We start from the raw sequence: 20,457 nt of genomic DNA, 5'->3' as shown, positions 1-20,457 counted from the left end.
ACTTTCATTCTTAAGAATAGGAGCACATGGTAGAAGTAGAGGTTGGAGCATGGACGACTTTTCAAAAAAGACCGGCGCAGTTCTTCATTTGTTCAACATTTTCCAGCAAAGAATTGTATTCAACGTTAACAGAATGTGGATTAGGTGCAATCTATTATTATCAATAAATAAACGATAAGATATCAGGAATAAGGACAACAAAACAATCAAATTTTGGCGTTCAATGTTTTGAGAAAGTGAAAATATAGGGACGAAACATCGTAAATAGATAAATAGAGCGATTTCTAATTAGTGATCCAAATTCTTGGCATCCTGTTGCATATTTTAATGAAGTGCATTCATGGCTGTTTTAACAGTAACATCCTTCGCGCTTTGTCTTATATTAGTAAATCGTTGTGCACTCAATACCTTGCAATACTGTTATTGTTTTTAAAGTGTTTCAAATTAAACAAATTTGATTTCATAAAGATAAACGAAAAATTAGATGTATTAACTAACAATGTTTTACGCAGGTTTTCGTCTTGCATCTGCTACAAGTAGCATTTTCACATCAGTCAGTTATCGCAGCCGCAGAATGTAGAATTTACATAAGACACTGATCAAAAATGTTACATAACATTTGCTATATGTAATATATACCATTTGCTACATGTAGCATATACCAGGAGTANGCAATACTGTTATTCTTTTTAAAGTGTTTCAAATTAAACAAATTTGATTTCATAAAGATAAACGAAAAATTAGATGTATTAACTTACTTCCCTCTACATGTTCATAAACTACTTGCTTAAAATGGTCCGAAGAACGATATATTTCAAAGCTAGGGTAAAAGCATATGTTTACAAAGAAGTTATGGTAAAGGTGCAGTTTATGTTGCTATCCGTAAATTATTTTCGAGTGTTCATACCATAATATATTGTAAGTAATCTTTAACGAAACAATTTACTTCCTTCTACTGATGCTAACGAAAGATTCAAAATTCGCAAAAACGCGAGTACGAACCTTCCGTTGTTAGGTGGGAAGTTACATTATCGGAACTTAATTAGCACATCTCATACATCATTTTTCAATATTTATAAGTATTCCACATTTTCATGATTCAATATTATTAGACAGCCTTTTTATGATAGAGAAAGTTAAAAATGGAGAGATATTTGAAAGAATAGGAGAACAGAGGACTCTACGGAAGTTAATGAGAAATAGGCAAGATAGGCTAGTAGGAGACCTTCTCAGGCATGAAGGTCTAGTCAGAGACATATTAGAGGCAGAAACGGGAGTCAGGAGGGGTAGAGGTAGACCTAGATTAGATTACTGTTCGCAAATAGTTAAGGATGTGAATTGTTCTAGTTTTAGGGAAATGCTCAGGATAGGAAACAGTGGAGGTGCGTGTCCTACTGACGACTGATGACCTTATGATGATGGCCTTTTTATTACGTTTCCTTGTTATTTGCATTTTTATTATTTTAGTCCATTCCTGTTTTCAAAACACAACTTTTTGTTTCGAGTTTTCAGATAACAAAAAATTATTTGAGCCAAAGTTGGTCAAGATGCAGAGCTCTTTGATATTAAATTTGAAAGAACCAATCAAATCACGAATAAAAACCACAATGTAGCGTCCGTAACTGACCATTCGTTTCCAACGATTTTAAATTGCCGTCGTGACTTCTACTATTAGACCGCAGGATAAATAACATAGCTTGAGCTACTATATGGCATCGAAATTTTTCTTCTGTGAATTTTCCATCATAAAATTAACGAGTAGGTAACCGCTGAAAAACATTTTTTTCTTTATAGGTTTCTGAGGCGATTTTAAATTGCCGTTTATTAGTGACACACAGTTTAAAGTTATAAGATAACATATAAACGATTCCAAATATAATGTGATATTAAAACAAACCCTGAAATTTTTATCCGAAATAAGAATAAAAAAGCATTTTTTGGAAATAATATAGAAATGCTAATCCACTCAAACTTTCTCATAAATTAGTGTATTAGTGAAAATATAAACAGATAAGTTCGGAAATGGTGTATGACTCCTTAAGCCTTAAAATAATATTGATTGAACCAAATAGTAAATACAACGAAAAGTAAAAAATAATAAAACGACATAATATGTGGTACAGATCCCTTGCACTTATAAAGATTTACTTCATAATATCATAATTAACTTGTCAAATTGATGGATTAACTATCGATGAAAAGGAATAAAATCCCGAATCTGACCCATCTCTACACAACGTGCTATTTCAGCTAAGCACGCGATACTAATTTAAATCTACAGGGGAAATTGATCCTTATTTAGGACAACCGAAGGTTGACGACAGTGAGTGCTTTTTCCTAACAGGTGCAGAATATGGACAGTAAAGGATGAAGAGACATGCGTTACAACCCCCTTATGTAGTGTGTATGGCAGGCTTAATTAATTGAAGATCGGGCTGATGCAAGTATACCGTTAAATACGAAAACTAGGGGTCAGAATATTATGCTCACACTTTTTTTCATAATATGATATATATTTTACGGAATTAAAAGAAACTTTAATGGACAATAGTAATTAAGAAATATAACCTTCGTCTTGCAGTTTTGTCTTTTCTGGCAAGACCAAAATTAATACTAAGGCTTAGCTGTACTCGCACGACCAAGAACTAACTCCACTACAGACCGCAACTGTAATTTCAATTGTTCGCTGATAAAAGAAAATTTTGAATTTCCCAAAAATTGTACACTTTTCCTATAAAGGTTGAGGTATACTTACAGTTCTATTACAGAAGTCCGTTTCATACACAAAATTTTAATTTCTGTATGTAGTTTCAAGAATAAAAAGAAAGAATGTTTTGCGTGGATGTCTTTATTCTTAAAAGAAATGCAAAACTACTTTTAACAGTTATAAATAATTACTTACTACGTTTTCTAGATGATTTGATGATTTATGTACTATTCTACGAAAACAGTTAAATTGACGTCTAGAAGACTTATTTTCCTTTTTTTTTTCCATATGAAACAACTACAGAAAAATTTAAGCGCGATAATTATATTTTTTTAATATCGTTACTAGTTTTCATACTTATTATGGTGGCTGACTGTTGAGATACATAACACCCATTCTGTAGTAAATTATTCAAAATATTAAATTCCAAAAACTAATTTAAACCGTAATTTCGAAGAAAAACATTAAGGTAAAAAAAAGTTCCTTCGAGCCGGATTTGAACCAGCGACCTATGGATTTCAACCGAGTACTTTCCACTACAGTCCACCGCTCTACCAACTGAGCTATCGAAGGCTGTTGTTTATCGTTTCCACGATTAGATATTTATACATGCTGACTCTTATTTTAGAATGTTTTATTTTATAGAATATAAATAACCGTATTTTTATTATTTAAAAAAGCTTAAACATTTTTTTTTTATAACTAAATATCATATTTAACTTACACACCTAAAAACATTTTTTTTACAAAACAAGTATTCCGCAAAAGTAATAAACATGCGATTTAAAAGTTACCTACAAAAGTTGTAAGAATTGTTATCCGATGTATTATCATACTGATTTCGATTAGAAATTCTACAAATTGTGTTCAAAGTTATCAATGCTATATTTCTAACACTCTAACCACAAACCCAACTGTAAGCGATCAATAAATTTTTTATATTTAATNGCTGTCGACCCGTCTTCCGTTTCCTAATAAAAACAATGCTACTTAAGCTATGGAATTTTATTTTTTATTTTCAATATAAGTTCAGGCAAATGCCCATTTACATGTTTAGGAAATATATACAGGTGTTTAAACAATATATCAACTTTATAATAAATTTATCATAAAACTTTCGTTATTATAACAAAATAAATTTTGACTCTATCTCATTATGATTATTATTATTATTTATTATAACTTCCTAAACTTCTGTATGACTTTTTATCAGTTTAGTAGCCATTTTCAACCGCTCAGTCCTTATTACCTTTTAGAGGAAACCCCTAAATTTCGTCCATCGTTAACAACAAATTATACGTGAAACACTTCGTCGCGTATATCATCGAAATGGCTCTGCGGACATTTGTGCTGTAATAAAATTTGGGGAATGCACATTAAACTCATACGGCCATAAGAGACGCCATTCTACCCCCAATCGGGCTCTAATTTTAATTCGAGGGTTAACCGCGAACATGCGACATCTAGAAATTTGCACACACTCGTATACTAATACACTAAACAGGCAAAGCAGATAAATTGTGGGATTGCAACATCCGAGAAAATATACATATACGTAATATACATTAACATATAAGTACATACATACACACTTTTTATACATTTCGCTTAAAAAGGAATTGGTTAGTTAGGCACATTATTTTTAAATAAAGTAACAATACAGATATAAAAAAACTGAAACAAACCACTTCGCTAAATTTTTATTGATTTCATAAAAATGAGCTTTTGTTTGGTTATTTAGGCACTATTGCTGTTAATTATTAAAGCATAAATATGCTATGTAGAACATGTACACATAAAAAAAGATCATCAAAAGATGACTACTGTTTGGTATCGAATTCAACAGTCTTGAGAATGTTTGTCTAATTACAAAAATAACGGGTACAAAGTTCAGTAAAAAATTGGAAAAACTAAGCTTTGAGCATTAGACAAATCATCATTATAAGGTCGTCACTCCTAAGACTGGTTGGACACGCACCTCCACTCTTTCCTATTCTGAGCTAATCTTCGCATTTCGCTAAAACTAGAACATCCCACATCCTTAACTATCTGCGAACAGTAATCTAACCTAGGTCTACCTTTATCCCTCCTAACTCCTGTTTCTGCCTCTAATATGTCTCCGACTAGAACTTTATGCCTGAGAAGGTGTCCTACTAACCTATCTCGCCTATTTCTTGTTGACTTCCATAGAGTCCTCCGTTCTCCTATTCTTTCTAATACCTTTTCCTTTCTAACCTTCTCTATTCACGGTTTCCTCATCATTCGCATGTAACACCACAGTTTGAACGCTTCTAACCTTTATTTTCCGCCGCGCCCACTGTCTATGTTTCGCACCCGTACAACGCCGTGCTCCAAACATACACCTTTAACAACCTTTTTCGAATTTCTAAATTAACCATTCCCGAGCATAGAAGTGACTTCTTTTTATTAAAGGCGACACGACCCTGCGCTATCCTCTGATTTATATCCCTACTTCTTCCGTCCTGACTTATCTGACTTCCTAGATACCTAAAATCGGTCACTTCTTCTAATTTTTCGTCGCCTATCTTTATATTCGCTCTTTCCCTATTTTTTCTTCCCTTGCATACCAGTATTTTTGTTTTACTTTTATTTATTTTCATACAGTACAGTTTCTTCAGTACCGCATCCATTTTATTTAAAGCTATCTATAACTCCTCTTTGCTAAATGCTAATACTAATATCATCTGCAAATCTAAGTATATACTTATCTTTTGCCCCTGTATATCTAATCTACGAATCTCAAGAATTTAAAATAATGACAACTCTTTTGTCTCTTATTTTCATAAATTCAGTTTCATAAAAAGAGGATATCTAAAATTGATCCACCTCGTACATTATAGAACATAAATAATTATTATTAAATTCTTTGATTTGTTTCAAAATATTCGAATTACTTTACGTTTTACATAAGGATCCAGATTATTATTTATTTACTGCACTTTTTAAGGTGTGATTGAGTCAGTTTGAACGTTTCCTTGTGTCCATTGAGACTGATCGTGAAATGTGTTCACATGCACAGTCCGATAGGCATGCGAATTTGCAAGTTGATATAGTCCGGGTCCAGACCCCTCGCTCGCCGTTATCGCTTTAATAACATTGCACATACATTACATACTCGGTGCCGGGAGAGTAATTACAGATAGATTATGGTTTCGCATCGGTGTTTCAGGATCTCCAACTAATTCCTCTCACCTACTAATTGAAACGTTGTTATTTATCAGTTTACGCACATTGTACTGATACAGTTATCTACCCAAATATTTGCTCGTTTAACGGAAATGTCGAACTAAACAACCATAAAACAGTCGATTTTGATTAAAGGTCGATCCTGAGTGAAGTAGTTTACACTTAAACAAGTAAAAATGCTGCATTTATGTTGTTTTTCGTCGACATCTGTATATGGTATTATTCCACCACAAGTACCTAATTACTACTTGCATTATAGAAACAAAAAGACAATTCTGTATATGAAGAAGTTTAGGGAAATGACCATATCAAAATCGCAAGATTGCAGAAGATCATCAAGCAAAGTTTTAGTGTATCTTTCTTTTTCAAGAGAAATGTAAAACCACCTTTAACAATTATAATTAATTTATTACTACGTCTTCTCTATGATTTGTATACAAATTCTAGGATTTTCGCTCATAGTCATTATTAAAAACAATTTTGATTCTGCAATTATAGTATTTTTAATTAAAAGATGGTGCATTGCGCTAGTATGTCGTCATTTAATGTTATTTTCTGCTAATTGGGGTACGGTCGAACCTCATTAATTATTGGAGTCTCGATTAACTGATCCTACTATAGTTTTTATTCTTATTACACAATGTATTTTTATTAGTTTTTTTTAATAAAATATTAAGTATGAAATTTTGCAATTTTTATTTTATGAGAATAAAATACTGAGCATTTAAAATTTTAAACAAGGGTCTTATTATAGTACAAATAAATACCAGAGGTGAATCGCGATTTCAATCTTTTTTCATTTCCTCAGGAGGCCATAGCCAGTCTTGATAAATCACCAACCAAACCAATGTAGCATATTCATATAACATCCAGGTACGACAGTATATCGCCATCTACTGACGTTTGCTGCTAACTCAAGTAGAATATCAACAGCATAAAGATGAAATCATATAAGATTGAAATTTCAATAATTACTGACCAAGAATTTAATCCGTTATTAAAAAATCTGTTGTCTATTTACAAATTTATTTAGCTAGTACTTATATACATAATAATAATAATTATGTATTCATTTAGGTAATGCTTTCGATTAAGCGTTTAAATAATCTTTCTATATCCCTATTCCCCTATACAGCATGGGGTGCGAACTTGCCCCAATAAGCGAACAGATTGCTACTGACTTATGAACATTGTCGAATTATTGCTAGTTGTGTCGCGCGCAACTTCCGTTGCATACTCAACGCAAATATAGCTTCAAGTAAATATCATTTACTTTTTTACCTGCAAGGAGTAGAAGTATTGTTTTCTATATTAACTTTTAGATACATATGCTACATAACTATGTTTAATTTTCCCCACATTTCTATTGATTTTTAATAGAAAAACATTCTAGTAAAGCTTTCATTAGATTAAGGAAATTGTAATATCACAGAGCGAATGAAAGACAATAGCATTGTTCCGTAGAAAGCATTAGAGGGTTGAGCAACCCTGCTCCTTGGAAGGTTTCCGTTAAAGTGATAAAGGGGGGTTCCCGTAACACTTAAACAACGGAGGACTTTCAAATAAAGAAACTGAATAAAAAAGTTTACATTAGGCACGTAAAACAGAATAAGACATATAACTCAGAGGGAGGAGGGGTCATTAGTTTAAAACCTCCCTCGCAATTTCAAAAATTTGGAGTTTGTAGAACAATACAAAACAGGAAACGAGGAACTGCAAAACTGATGAGTGGGGGGGTGATATCCTGATATAGCTTTACTAACCCTTTTTCGACTGTTTTATTTATAAAATTACCCACCAAACGAACGTATAATTACACTCTGTAGTTATGCAAAATTAATTTTACGAAAAACGGAATATAACTAAAGCTTAAAATGATTTGTTTTTGTCCAAAGTTAAATTTGCTTTCGTTATTCTTATACTTTGTTTACTTTCTCTAGCGGTGTGCCCTTTCCAATGTCTTGGATGCGCACTAGCAAAATCGGAGGTAGGGAGAAAAAAGCTCATTATATTCTAGACTCTTGTACATTAAACATACTTTTTCGTACAGTACTTGTCAAAGGTATTGTTCAATCATGAATAGTAGTGCGTGTCGCAAACAAGCGTTAAAACCTTTAATATATCTTCAAATATAAACAAACATCTCGTTGATATTTTCAGTAGTAATTGGTACTAATAACAGCACATTCGAGCAATGCAATTTTAGTGGTTAAAATGGTCAATTTTTCCGTGCAGTACTGTACGGATTATACGCTCCTCACCGGTTGAGAGTTTGGCCGAGAGTTGTCTCCTTCCTTTTCTGGCCTAGTGCTGTTCTTTTCTACTTTGCGCCGGTCAAGCTAAAGGTCACATCGCTAGAGAAACTAAACGAAGTATACCTGTGACTTTTCCTTACAAGTTTTACACCTTCTTGTGGTAACATTTCTACTAATTTTGTTTTTACGTACGTGGTCAAATCTTCATGGGAGTTCCCCGATTCATAAGAAACATCTATATACCAACAGAATTCGCAAAGAATTTACTTTTTTCTGACTTTATTATTTAAATTGATCAGTTCGCCACAAAAAGAAACTACCTATTTCTATTTTAAATATTCATCTCTTCCTGTCTACGAGAATCTGAAAGTTGTTTACTTATTAAGACGGAAAATCGCAAGAGAACATATTATTAAAATGCTCGGATGTCGAAATTGAAGATTAATAAAACGTACGGCATATTTGAATTCCGAAAACTCAGAAGAGTTTCGGAAGAAACTGCGATTTGAATAAGCATTCCATCATTCCTTTTCATTTCCTGTGCCGTCATATACATTAAACACGCACATATACATACGTAATCCTTCAAAACTCCTTTCATGAGACTATAAATCAAGAGGTTATTTGACGGAAGGTTGAGCGAACTTAGGTAGACCATCGTATTCATAACTCCTTACGAAAGTTTGAGTTCGAACAAACAAAATTAAAACTGAGATGCCTTTCTAATATCACGGGTAAAAGTTTCTAGAAGCAGCAATATTTCCTTTAAAAGTCCAAAAACGCTTCAAAAGTATTATTTATTCCGGCAATAATTAATGCAACGTAATGTTTACGTCTTCTTTTATAGATAGGTACTTCTCAGATTTTTAATAAAGTTATTGAAACTCTGCTTTAATCTACGATTTTATTCCCATATAGAAAAGGACTAGGGTCGATAACAGTAAGAAAATGGTCCTTATAACAGAGAGTTTTAAACTTATACATATTTTCTAATTACTTCTTACATTTTGTAAGGTAATATTTACTATACATTTTGTACCTTTTGATATTTAGGTATATTTGGTTTAATTACCAAATATTATAATTGTTTTCTTTTATTACGTAATTGCGTAATTTTTGTGTGAACAAAATTAATTGAGGCTGGAAGAGGTTTTGCTAATAGGGGACTTCTAAGGTAAAGAGAGGATTTTTTTGTAGTCTGCTCAACATCATTTACCATTGGAAAGGCCTGTCTATTGTATTGTTGGACCAGTCTTATAGATTAAAGTTCCATAGTTGATGGTTTCTTCCTGTTACAGAGTACCAACTAAGACATTAACTTGTTTTGACAGCAGCCAAACCAGCCTTAATAAGTCCTTCCCTTAAGTTTTCCTCTTTTTGAAAACCCTACGGTTTCGAGGTATTTCTTTGTTTTTGCCTCAAATTGTCTTTGTGTTAATTTTTTTGAGTGAGCTGAGTTTTCCCCGGAGCAATTATCTTTGATTCTTCGCATTGGCAAAGTGACGCCCGAGCTTTTAAATTTATATTATTGAGTTATTGAGTAATATTCATTTTTTGAGCGCAAAAAAATATTTTTTCTAGTACTCAGAGGGTTAATTATGTTTAATTGATAGTGAATTTGGCTTATTTGGCCGATATATTCGATAAACTTAAAGTAATAAATAGGTCCTTGGAGTGAAGAACCACAACTACCTTTACAGTGAAAGACAAAATATCTTGTATAAAAAACTGACAGACAGACACACGGTGATTCTATATGGGTTCCGTTTATCATTCGGATGTACGGAACCCTAATCCAAGAACCAACTTAACACTGTAGTTGAAAAAAAACATGTTCTCCCATACATTAAAGCTGCAAATGTAAATTTTAGGTTCAGTAGTTTCGGAGATAAGGCGGGTATGGGGAAGTTTTCATCTGTTTTCTTAAATAACTTTAAATAAATTTATTTGAGGCCCTTACAACACGATACACTTTGCAAAAAATTAATTTATTTACGTTATACGTCCGTGTTTGGGTCACAGAAATTCATACGTGTACAACTTAATCGGTCCAGTAGATTCGGAACAAATTGACTGTGACAGACCGACAGTCAGACACACGCGTGATCCTATAATGGTTCCGTTTTTCATTCGGACGTACGGAACCCTAAAAACTAACTTGGTTTCTAGATTGAATGTGTTGAACAAGAAAGTTGCGAATGTTTTCCTCTTTTAAATAAGTTTCTCCAAGAAAAACAGTTACAAGTAACCTCAGTTGTGGGTAAAATTACAAATAAACATTTATTGAACCTCAAAAATTCTCTAGAGGAGTTACAGCTCAGCCAGTAAATTCACAACTCATTATGTAGTAAAATCCCCGCCACACAAAGTTATGAAATTGGAAAAATATTTTTGGTATTTATTGATATTGATGTTTAGACTATCTTAATAAATGATTTACCTGCATGTAAACGCTGGTTGTAGATGATCGTCTAGATCTTCTGAACTGAATAAATGTAGACATTTTCTGTAAGAAAGAAACATACGTCAGTAATTGTAAAAAGGAAAAAATATGCTTTCCTAAATACTGAGCAGCTATTACTATTACAAGCACTCTCTAGTAGTTTTCGCATTTTTAATTCGCATATACATGCGATATACGTATAATATTAATATATGTATGATATTTTGCATTTAATTAATGCTTTTAATGAGTAAGCTATATATATGTCAATTTAAGAAATTATCAATTTACGCATTTAGAAAACAACATAAAACAGGCATTTTTATATAATTTATAACATTTAAGTGAAATATCTAAGTAATTTAATGAATACAGAACTAAAAGATATGAATAATTAAATTCATCTAATGATCCTATTTTTCATAAAAAAAATTTAGTTACTTTCGTCATAAGTTCGACATTTTCTTTTACACTCGCTTGATTGTTCCGAAAGAAGTAGCAAATATTTTCACTTTTTTAATGAAATAACACTCACAGTAATAATATGTCATCGCTTCACATCTTTTTTTCCGGTCTGTAACATTTTCAACAATGAAAAACCAATTTCTAGCGACTACTATAAAAAATTGCATGTAGACATACAACGTCAACACAATGTGATTGTCATAAGTTGAGTTGAATTCAGGCCGCATATAAAAGTGGATCTTCATCGAAACGAAACATTTCTTAAGTTTACAGAGAGACAAAATATGTTCCTACATCTACATTAAAGATTTCTAGGAGTATGTGGTCTACTTGGAGTGTTATTGTATACTTCTATATGTTTGTGATTGTGATCATTTACAATTCAGAACAAGTGAAGTCCATTACTAACGTTGTTGAAAAGGGAAGAGTAAGTGGCTATCGTTAATTTTCATCGCTAGTGATTTCGGTTTAAAAAATAAAGAAAAATCGTAGGCTCATAAAAATGACAGCACACAAAATGGTCTCGTGATACTGACAAATGAGGTAAATAATGGAGACGACCAACAGAAATCGTCGTCGGAAACGAAAAAGAGAAGTCTTTTTTCAGATAGTAAGAGGAATCATCACATTTTTAATCCCTCAGGTATGATAAATGTGAAAAGAATCTTTAGAAATGCAAATAAGCCAACGACGAGATCAATTTATTTTAAACGTTTACTTTTTTTCTTTCAATATATTTATTTGAAATATTCTGTCAATTATTTAAAATAATATCGCTGATATTTTAGTAACATACATTTTTATATCTATAAAGTGAAACAGAATTTTCTTAAAAAAATATACTTCATAAGCAGTAAGATCCACACATTTGATAATAATGGTTTTCTTTGTTATTTCTCTGTTTATCACGTTAATAAAGTTAATATTATTAATAATTATTATAGGAAACGTAAAGTCACAAAAATAAATACAATATGAAATACTATTTTTAATTTCTTTCTTCTTCACGGTTTTAAAATGTAAACATCGTTTTTTAAGAAACCTGAAGAAGACTCGATAAGCAAAGGAAACTTTGTCAAATAAAAAACTGTTCTAGACTTTCGTAGACTTACTAATAGTGAAGTAAAGATCACCAATTTGTTTACTGTCGACGTTTCGTTTTTGATCAGTAGGGCTCTTCCTATATAAAGTAATGATCTAAAACAGAAAAATCGCCCTGTATGCAGCGTGATCGACGACGGAACGTCGGCAACATGAAAACCTACTTAGGAATTAAATATTTTGTGTTTTTTTAAGTCAAATTTTGGTTTTTAAGGTGGTGGAGATTACGCATACATTCCACCGTCTTCTGATGGATATTACCATAGACCCCCTGTTGATTATGGACCTGATTATCATAAGGAATATCTTTCCCCATACGAAGAGAAATACCCAATCGTTCCGTACATACCCGATCATAAAAGTTATGGAGGTTATAACAGTTACAGTCACCTTTTAAATAGTCCCTATACATACAAAACAGTAAGTGATACACATCTTTAAAGATTTAGATTGGTACAGTTTTTGATATTGTAAAGGAATAATAGAAAATATGTCTAAATTTTAATATCAGTTGGAAAAAGTAAAAAATATTGATTATTATAGGCGGTGAAAACAAAATAGTTTTATACTTTATGTATTACATTCAAGCCAATTAAATATGCCTAATATGGAAGTTGTAAGTATTGTCTAACGAACCTATGAAAAAATTCTTCATTTCCTGCATGTAAATCAAGGATTTTAAAAGCTATATAACAGAAATAAGTGCCGAACTTGTGGGAGGTAATAGAGAACCATAAAACATTAAAATTATGTAGATATTTGTATGTCCGAAAGTTAATTGTTTTCAAGAAAAACGTAGTTAAAGTACATGCAAATTCAATTTCGGCCCTGGTAGAGAAATACGGCCTGCATCGCTGCACTCAATCAGCTAGTAAATATTAGCATCAATGTAGTATTTATTTTGGATAGATATTTTTGTTCATGTATCAGTTTTATCAGAATAGATTAAGCGTGATTCAGGGTGTTAACAACCAAACTCTAGTAACATATTATTCTTTTACTGTTTAAACCTTGTATGAGGCAATGGCAGCTGTAAAGTCAAAGTCTTCGATTTCAAAGAAGGCAATCCCCAAAATAGTACAAAAGAGCAGAGTACGTTGACTTTAATTTTAAAAGAACAGTTACTGCAACCTTATCATTTGCAGCGAGTGCAAGCCTTGCTTGAAATTGATTTTCAGCCGTGAGTGGATTTGTGTCAGTGGTTTCGAAGGAAAACTGCTGCATAACCTATTGCTTCACACGGGACGAAATTTTTTCACAATAATCACTATTGGTGCAATGCAAATTCATATGTCCTACTTCCTTCGCAATTTAAAGAACTGTTTTCGATAAATGTGTGGTGCGAAATTTTTGGAGACTTATTTGATTTGTTTGGTATGTTTACTTAAACAATAAAAACGCCTTGGTAATATCTCAATCATGTTGTGGAAATTTGCCTTAATAGAATTACACTTATCCATGATGATGATGCTCATTTACCTTACATTTTCTCTTTCTTTCATGTTATTACATTTACATAGTGTTGCCTATAATCTACTTATTTAATTTATTAATTGTTCGTTTAAGCATTATGTAGTAGTACTAAATTGTTTATGTCTAACAGAGACGTTCGATTAGTGTTGAACTCACCGTGCTATTGTTTATTGCATCTAATTTATACCCTCCAAAGCTCAGTATTTATTTCTGTTACACCCTGTATATTGCTCGAAAATAGCAGGAGGGATACATTGCATAAAACTTTTTGAAGCTAGAGAATCTCTTACTTCATTTAATGGCTGTTTTCTGTCTGTTGGGTAATATCTCTTAAAAAAAAAAACAATTGTGGACATCTAAAACCAATTACCAATTGTCGTTTTTTACAATATTCTATTTATTTTAATGCATACTACAGGGAGAGGTTTTAACTATCGCATTTGTGTCATTGATCAATAGACTGCAACGTTTTTCACGGTGAGTGGTGAAACATATTTCATGGTAATATCCACGAAAAATACGACATATCTGTAAAATGTTTGTGCGTACACACATGTATCAGCCCGAATGACAATTAAAATGATTTAGTGATCGAAAGCAGTGGTGAATGTCACCAGAAAATGCAATTATTTCCCGCTTTCAGCCTACTCTATACGCACAGTGACTGCATAATGCAAATCCTGTTCGATGCCAAAGGGCCTTATCGAAAATGCGAAACCGTTATTCCCTCACTCCAGCATCCTTTGTATCCCTTCAGTCATTATTACACAAATAAATCTTTCTGTGCCGCGACTTCTGATTTTTTTCTTCAAACCCAACCACCAACACCATCTCCGAACTTTAATTTACATTCATTCCTCTCCTTGAAAAAATTACTACGGTGCGACGCGTTTCTTCTTGTTGAAAATTTCAACGTGATATCTTGGAGTCAAGAATTTTAACCTATAATTAACTTACCTCTTTATAATTTATTTTAAACTTCCGTAAAAATGGAAAAACAGGAATAGTGTATTCAATTTACAAGAAATGAGACAGAAATATGGTAGAAAAGAGGAACACACATGAGCGCCAGTTACAAAATCTACGCTGAAATACTTAGAAAAAGGCTTGACAAAGAATAAGAAGTCAAAAAGGTACTAGGAGAAACACAGATGGGATACAGAAAAAACAAAGGAACTATTGACATAACCTACATAACCAAAACAGCCTGTGAAGCCGAAATAAAGAAAGAAAACGCTGAAATATTCCTCTTTTTTGCGGATATGAGACATCTGGTATGGAAAACCTTAGAAAAACTAGAAATAGACAACAAATTAAGAGGAGATAAGCGAAACGTACGACGAGACTTACTTTCAGATAAAATTCAACAAGGAAAAATAAAAAGAAATATTGTAATGAAACATTAAATAAGACAAGATTGCCGCACTTTTAAGTATCAATTAGAGATTTAGAAAACAAATTATGTGTAGAACAGCAAGGGGGAATAGTAATAAGTAAAACAATTCTGATCATTTTCATGTGCAGATGACATAGTTATTAGGTATTAGTGAACTACGAAAAACGGCTGAAAAAAATTCAGTAAATACATATAAAAAAGATAGGGCAGAAATTAAATGCAGATAAATCAAAAATTTTAAAGGGAAATTCAAGAGGAAGAAAGAATTAGAATTCCAGTGAAAAGATAAAATAATCCAAGAAGTTACAGATTTCAACTACCTAGGATTCGTACTGCAAAAAAATAATGGAGTAAATGGACACATAAAGAAATTGAAAAAGAAAGCATTGGTCTTGGTCTACCTCAAACACTTCTAGTTTTGGTCTTGAACTTGCTAATACAGTTTCGGTCTTGGTCACAATTTTTTCTATTTAGCGACACAATAATTGTCTTTAATGCTGATATGTCACACATGCGAGCTCGTCATGACTTTTAAAGGAAATAATGTGTGAATTATGAAAACTCGAGAACCTACCCTCCTACGCACAGATTGACCTTTTAGCGAAAAAAATAGTAGAAGCTACATGAAAGTAGTAAAAATATCGAAAAAAGACTAGTTTGTCTTATTATTTCAATCATCTGTTATCCGAGGACATTCTTGTAGATCCCTTTATTCAAACAAAGCAAACTGAAAATTTAAAATACAAAACATATTTTGTCCCAAGAAAATAATATACTAAAGTTGCTCCAAATAACTCATAAATTCACCAAAAGTAATAACTTTTCGTTTAGTCTTGCGTATTTGGTCTTGGTTTTGGTTTTAGTATTATAATTAGTCTTGTTCGTTCAGTTTTGGTCTTTTAATCTTGCTAGTCCAAAAACAAGACATCAAGATCAAGACTAATGTTGCTTATCACTAATTATCATGAATAGTGTGCACAATATGTTAAGTAGTCTTTAATTCCGAAAATGTCTCGTTTAAGAATTGATAGCAAGAATGGGGATGGGGGTTGGATGTGAGGGTTTGAGGTTGGAACTGAGGATAGTATTAGGATGGTTGTTTAAGTGAAAATTAAGGGTTGGAGGTCACAGGAAAGATGAGAGTGTAGGTATATGTCAAGTTACTAAAAGAAATGCTAAACATATAACTACATTGCGATCTAAAATTGCCGATTTAAATCGGCTAAGCTTCGGTAGCAATTAGCAATAGTAGCTCGCACTTATTCCTTTTTTAATTTGGAATGCATTGGAAGTCTATAGAGATAATTTGAAATACGGTATGTACACTGAAAACAAGCCACAACAGTCGTAATAAACATAGCATAGTTAGGTAGTACTTAGTAATTTCAACCCCAATTTACTTTTCCAGTAATATTTTTTTCACGATCAACTTAGCCAGTGTATATAAGACTCTTCCTAGCGTAACTATGTTTGTACTTCGTTTTTATTAGTCAGACCACTGAATTAATAATGTTATTTGAACTACCAAGAGCGAAGTTGTTAAAGCGAAAGTAGAAAGCACTGCTGAGTTTCTATGTATTAAACTAATTGGTTCCGTTCCTATCTTGGTCCGAATTCTTTTCTCTTATATGTATCGCCATTATTTGCGCTTATTTTTAGAGTCCATTACCGCGCATAGACGGAATAAAAAAGGACAATGTTCTTTTCTAATGCATTATAAACTCAATTTCAGTTGTTAGCCTTGAAAGGATTTCTTATCCCTCTGGCTGGAGTTGCTTTACTCGGGGCAGCTGCTGCATTAACGACGCATCCAGTTTTACTGCAACTTGGGTCCATCAATAAAGGCAGACGGAGAAGAAGGCGGCGAAGAAGCTTACCATAAATAGGCAGGATATTTTCTAGTTTATATCAGAGACCACACGTGCATTATTGTACACTATATTCAAATTTAATGCGAAATAATTTTGAAAATAAACATTTATGTTCGAAATTTATTATTATTTACGACGCATCGTTTACTCTATTGTTTAATGGCAGAATTCGATTTAAGGGTGGGGGGGTTGGCAAGGCGAGCAAATGTCCGCAGCGGAAAATTAAGGGACGGCAAAATTAATGGCGTTCGGCGGTTACACTGAGAGAAAAATATTAAAAAAATTAGAGTAAATTAAAGTTAGTTAAAATTAATTAAAAATTACTGTTAGATTGTCTTTTTTTAATGCTGTCTCCTAACTCTTTTAAGCACCTGAAACGATATGATTTTTCGGAACTTTTTTGTGATGACAATTTAAACAAATTCTCCTGAATTTTTTATCGATATTACATTTCTGAACTAGCAATCCTTTTTGTTTCGCTTATGTTTCATTTCCGTAGTCGTCTCCGATAGTTTGTATGTAAATAATACCACATTTTGAGGAATATTAACTAAAACTAAAATTAACTATCCGGAAGTTTCCAGAAGGTTCCAGAAAGTTAACAAAAGAGTATTTAAAAGAGACGATCGCCGAGATAAGGAGAAATAAATTAACAGTGATAGCAGTGAAATAAATAGCGCAGTGAATAGTGATATATCAACACTAGTGTAAATAAATAGAATAATTCATAACCTAAGTTTAGTAATANTAGAATATTTCATAAGAAAATTAATATTTTTATAACTTATTTTGCGTTTATTTTTCTGCATTATGTAGGAGTAAACAATATTTGAAAAGTTCATCAATTCAAATAAGTATTAACTACATTATTAATGTAACACACAGTGATAGCAGTGAAATAAATAGCGCAGTGAATAGTGATATATCAACACTAGTGTAAATAAATAGAATAATTCATAACCTAAGTTTAGTAATAATTTAATAGTGTTTTTATGTTCTTTAATAATTAATGTAAATAAATACAAATTACTATACCAATGTTTTGACCATTTCTGTTGCTTTAAATTCCTTGATAGCAACTACTACAGCCACAACCAAGTGTTGCTGATTTACAATAAGCATACGCCTTTTGAAACATTGTTTCCTCTCCAGCACTACTCGTGTTTCCTGTCTGATATCCACTACAGGGAAGACGTCTTAATACATAAAACAGATTACTTATTAGAAAGCGCAGTGCTTATTTGACGAAATACGGGCCTAATTATACGTTTTAAATAAATAATTATTTAGTGCACACCTATGTATCTACATATGTGTTTGTATGTTTGTTTACGTTGTAAAAGTAGGTGCACGTGCGCGGTTCTGACACGCGGGCATCTCACCTAACTTATCGGCCGTTCACCCACTCAGCCTAGGTATTCGGAATTAGCTTTTGCCTTTTATTTTAACTGCACTCACGACAGACATGGCCTTTTGTAAGCATTTCTATTCATGACTCAAAACACTTCCATACACCAGATCTGCACGTTTCAGGGCGCATAATATAATGGGGCATCGATGTCTAGCGCAGTTTCGTTCCTTGAATTATCGCTGAGTAATCGTTAAGAATAAGAATAAGGACCGCTGACTGCGTCTGACGATATTTGGGCGTAGAAGTCGCTAGTGCATTGGACAATTCAGGAAATATATTGTCTTTATTATCCAAATTTATATGCACATACAAAACTCCATGTTTCAATTGTAAAAATGATTCGTTAAGAATGGAAATTCTCAAAACTTACGAATAAAAACATGGAACGGAATAAGTATGCCACTTATTAATAATTTTCTATAATAAACATGGGGTCTATTTCATACGATTCGGTGAATCTGGATCGGCGGCGTGTTTATCGCAAGAAACTTCCTAACAATCCTAATTAAAGGGTTGTAGGTTTCTATTGTTGATTGAAAAACACTGTAAATTTTGTAGAAACTATTGATATATATGCAATATATACAACGCCTTCAATCGGCGTACACTTGGTGAAACTACACGGCGAAAAAAAGAACGGTGAATGAAACGGTGAAAAATCGGAACGTGCGGCTTGACAGCAACTTTCGTACTCTCCTTGATAGTGAAAAAAAAAACTTTTGGGTGTTTCATTCCACCAGCCAGTAATGCTGGTGGGTGGGCAGTCCCTCCGGGCTACGCCGGAAGGTAGGGCGGAAGGCCCTCTTCAGTCTCCTTTCAGGAATCGTGGGAATGGGTGAGTGGCGGTTCGGGTGAGAAAGTTGAGACGGACGAAATGAAAACAGAAGAGAATGTAAGATTATCTGTGAATATTACTGCCTCAGCATTTGCTTAAGTGATCTAAGGAAACCACAGAAAAACTTGAACCAAGACAGACGGACCCGGAATCGAACCGGCGTCCTCCCGAATGCTAAGCTATGGTCTAAACCTCTAAGCCATCCCACTCGGTCCTTGATGGCATGCTACTTAAGGGTAAAAAGGTGGTGAGATAGAGAAAGACAGCACGGAAGTATTAGTAACCGGCAAGAGAAGGATAGGCAAATAGTGGTCGAAAGTACAGAAAAGTCATAATAAGGAGAAAACAAGGACAGATAGATAAGATGTAGAGAGAGACGATGAAATAGAAAGCGAGGTACATGACAATTTACAACAGGGTCTAAACAAAAGAGGTGGAGGTTTTGGTCACAAAACATAAGACTTCTGGACGATCTCTGGAACTACTGAACTGATTCAGTAAATTCTTTTAATAGTTTGGCATGGCTTCATAGCTACGTAGTTAATTGCAATTCTATTCTACTCTCTTCGCTCCAAGCGGCAAAAGAAATGTGAACTAGAGATGTACCTGACAGTAATATCACTGGGTATCGGATAACAGGGAACTCGGCACTAGCTGCGCCGGGTGCTCGGCAAAACCACTATGATTAACAGTTTATGTCTTCGTTCTGGCGAACTTTCCCCAAATACCAGCCTCACCAACGCCCTAAACCACATTACCGCCCGTTCAAAAAATCATTTAAACACTAAACAAATGAAATTGTAATTCTTGGTTGGCGAATTTTCAATGAGAAGGTTGAATTGAAACCATTGAAATGAGCCTATAATGTTTATAAACACTAAACGTCTACAAGGTATCATTATCCGGTTGCCGGCCGGATCGAAAAAAAGTGCAGGATCCACTACTTATCACATCCAAACCAGGTACCCAGCCCATATTTAGTGGCACAATAAATATTCAATATTAATGTGAAAATTAATTTAATTTTTATTCATTGCAAAAAAAGCAAAATTATTGTTGCTGTCACACCCTCGCCGGGAATCGAACCCAGGAGCCTAGTGGTCAGAGCATTGGTACGTAAAACCTGGTTCGATTTCCGGGGCGGGTGTGACAACAGCAGCAATATGCCCTCATTAATTTAAGATAAATGTAGTGGATAAAAATTAATTTTCACTTTAATATTAAATATTAACAACTATTAATAGTTTCTTAGAATATTTCATAAGAAAATTAATATTTTTATAACTTATTTTG

General features: G+C 33.1%; 1 protein-coding gene and 1 non-coding gene across 2 annotated transcripts; one reads left to right on the top strand and one right to left on the bottom strand.

Annotated features, from left to right (window-relative positions):
- Window positions 1–3,188: 3,188 nt before the first annotated feature.
- Trnay-gua lies at window positions 3,189–3,280 on the bottom strand. The gene is given in 2 exon segments: window positions 3,189–3,224; window positions 3,244–3,280. It is a non-coding gene; the product is annotated as a tRNA-Tyr (tRNA).
- An 8,080-nt stretch (window positions 3,281–11,360) lies between these two features.
- On the top strand, window positions 11,361–16,960 carry LOC108742900. Its single transcript, XM_018478259.1, has 4 exons — window positions 11,361–11,504; window positions 11,570–11,720; window positions 12,393–12,598; window positions 16,780–16,960. Exons 1-4 carry the CDS (start codon window positions 11,397–11,399, stop codon window positions 16,927–16,929), a joined length of 615 nt encoding a protein of 204 aa, XP_018333761.1. The 5' UTR covers window positions 11,361–11,396; the 3' UTR covers window positions 16,930–16,960.
- Window positions 16,961–20,457: the final 3,497 nt, after the last annotated feature.

The sequence above is a fragment of the Agrilus planipennis genome, unplaced genomic scaffold (assembly GCF_000699045.2).
Source record: "Agrilus planipennis isolate EAB-ADULT unplaced genomic scaffold, Apla_2.0 scaffold417, whole genome shotgun sequence".
NCBI lineage: Eukaryota > Metazoa > Arthropoda > Insecta > Coleoptera > Buprestidae > Agrilus > Agrilus planipennis.
Note: the sequence above shows the minus strand (reverse complement) of the source record. Positions and strands in the feature narration are given on the sequence as shown.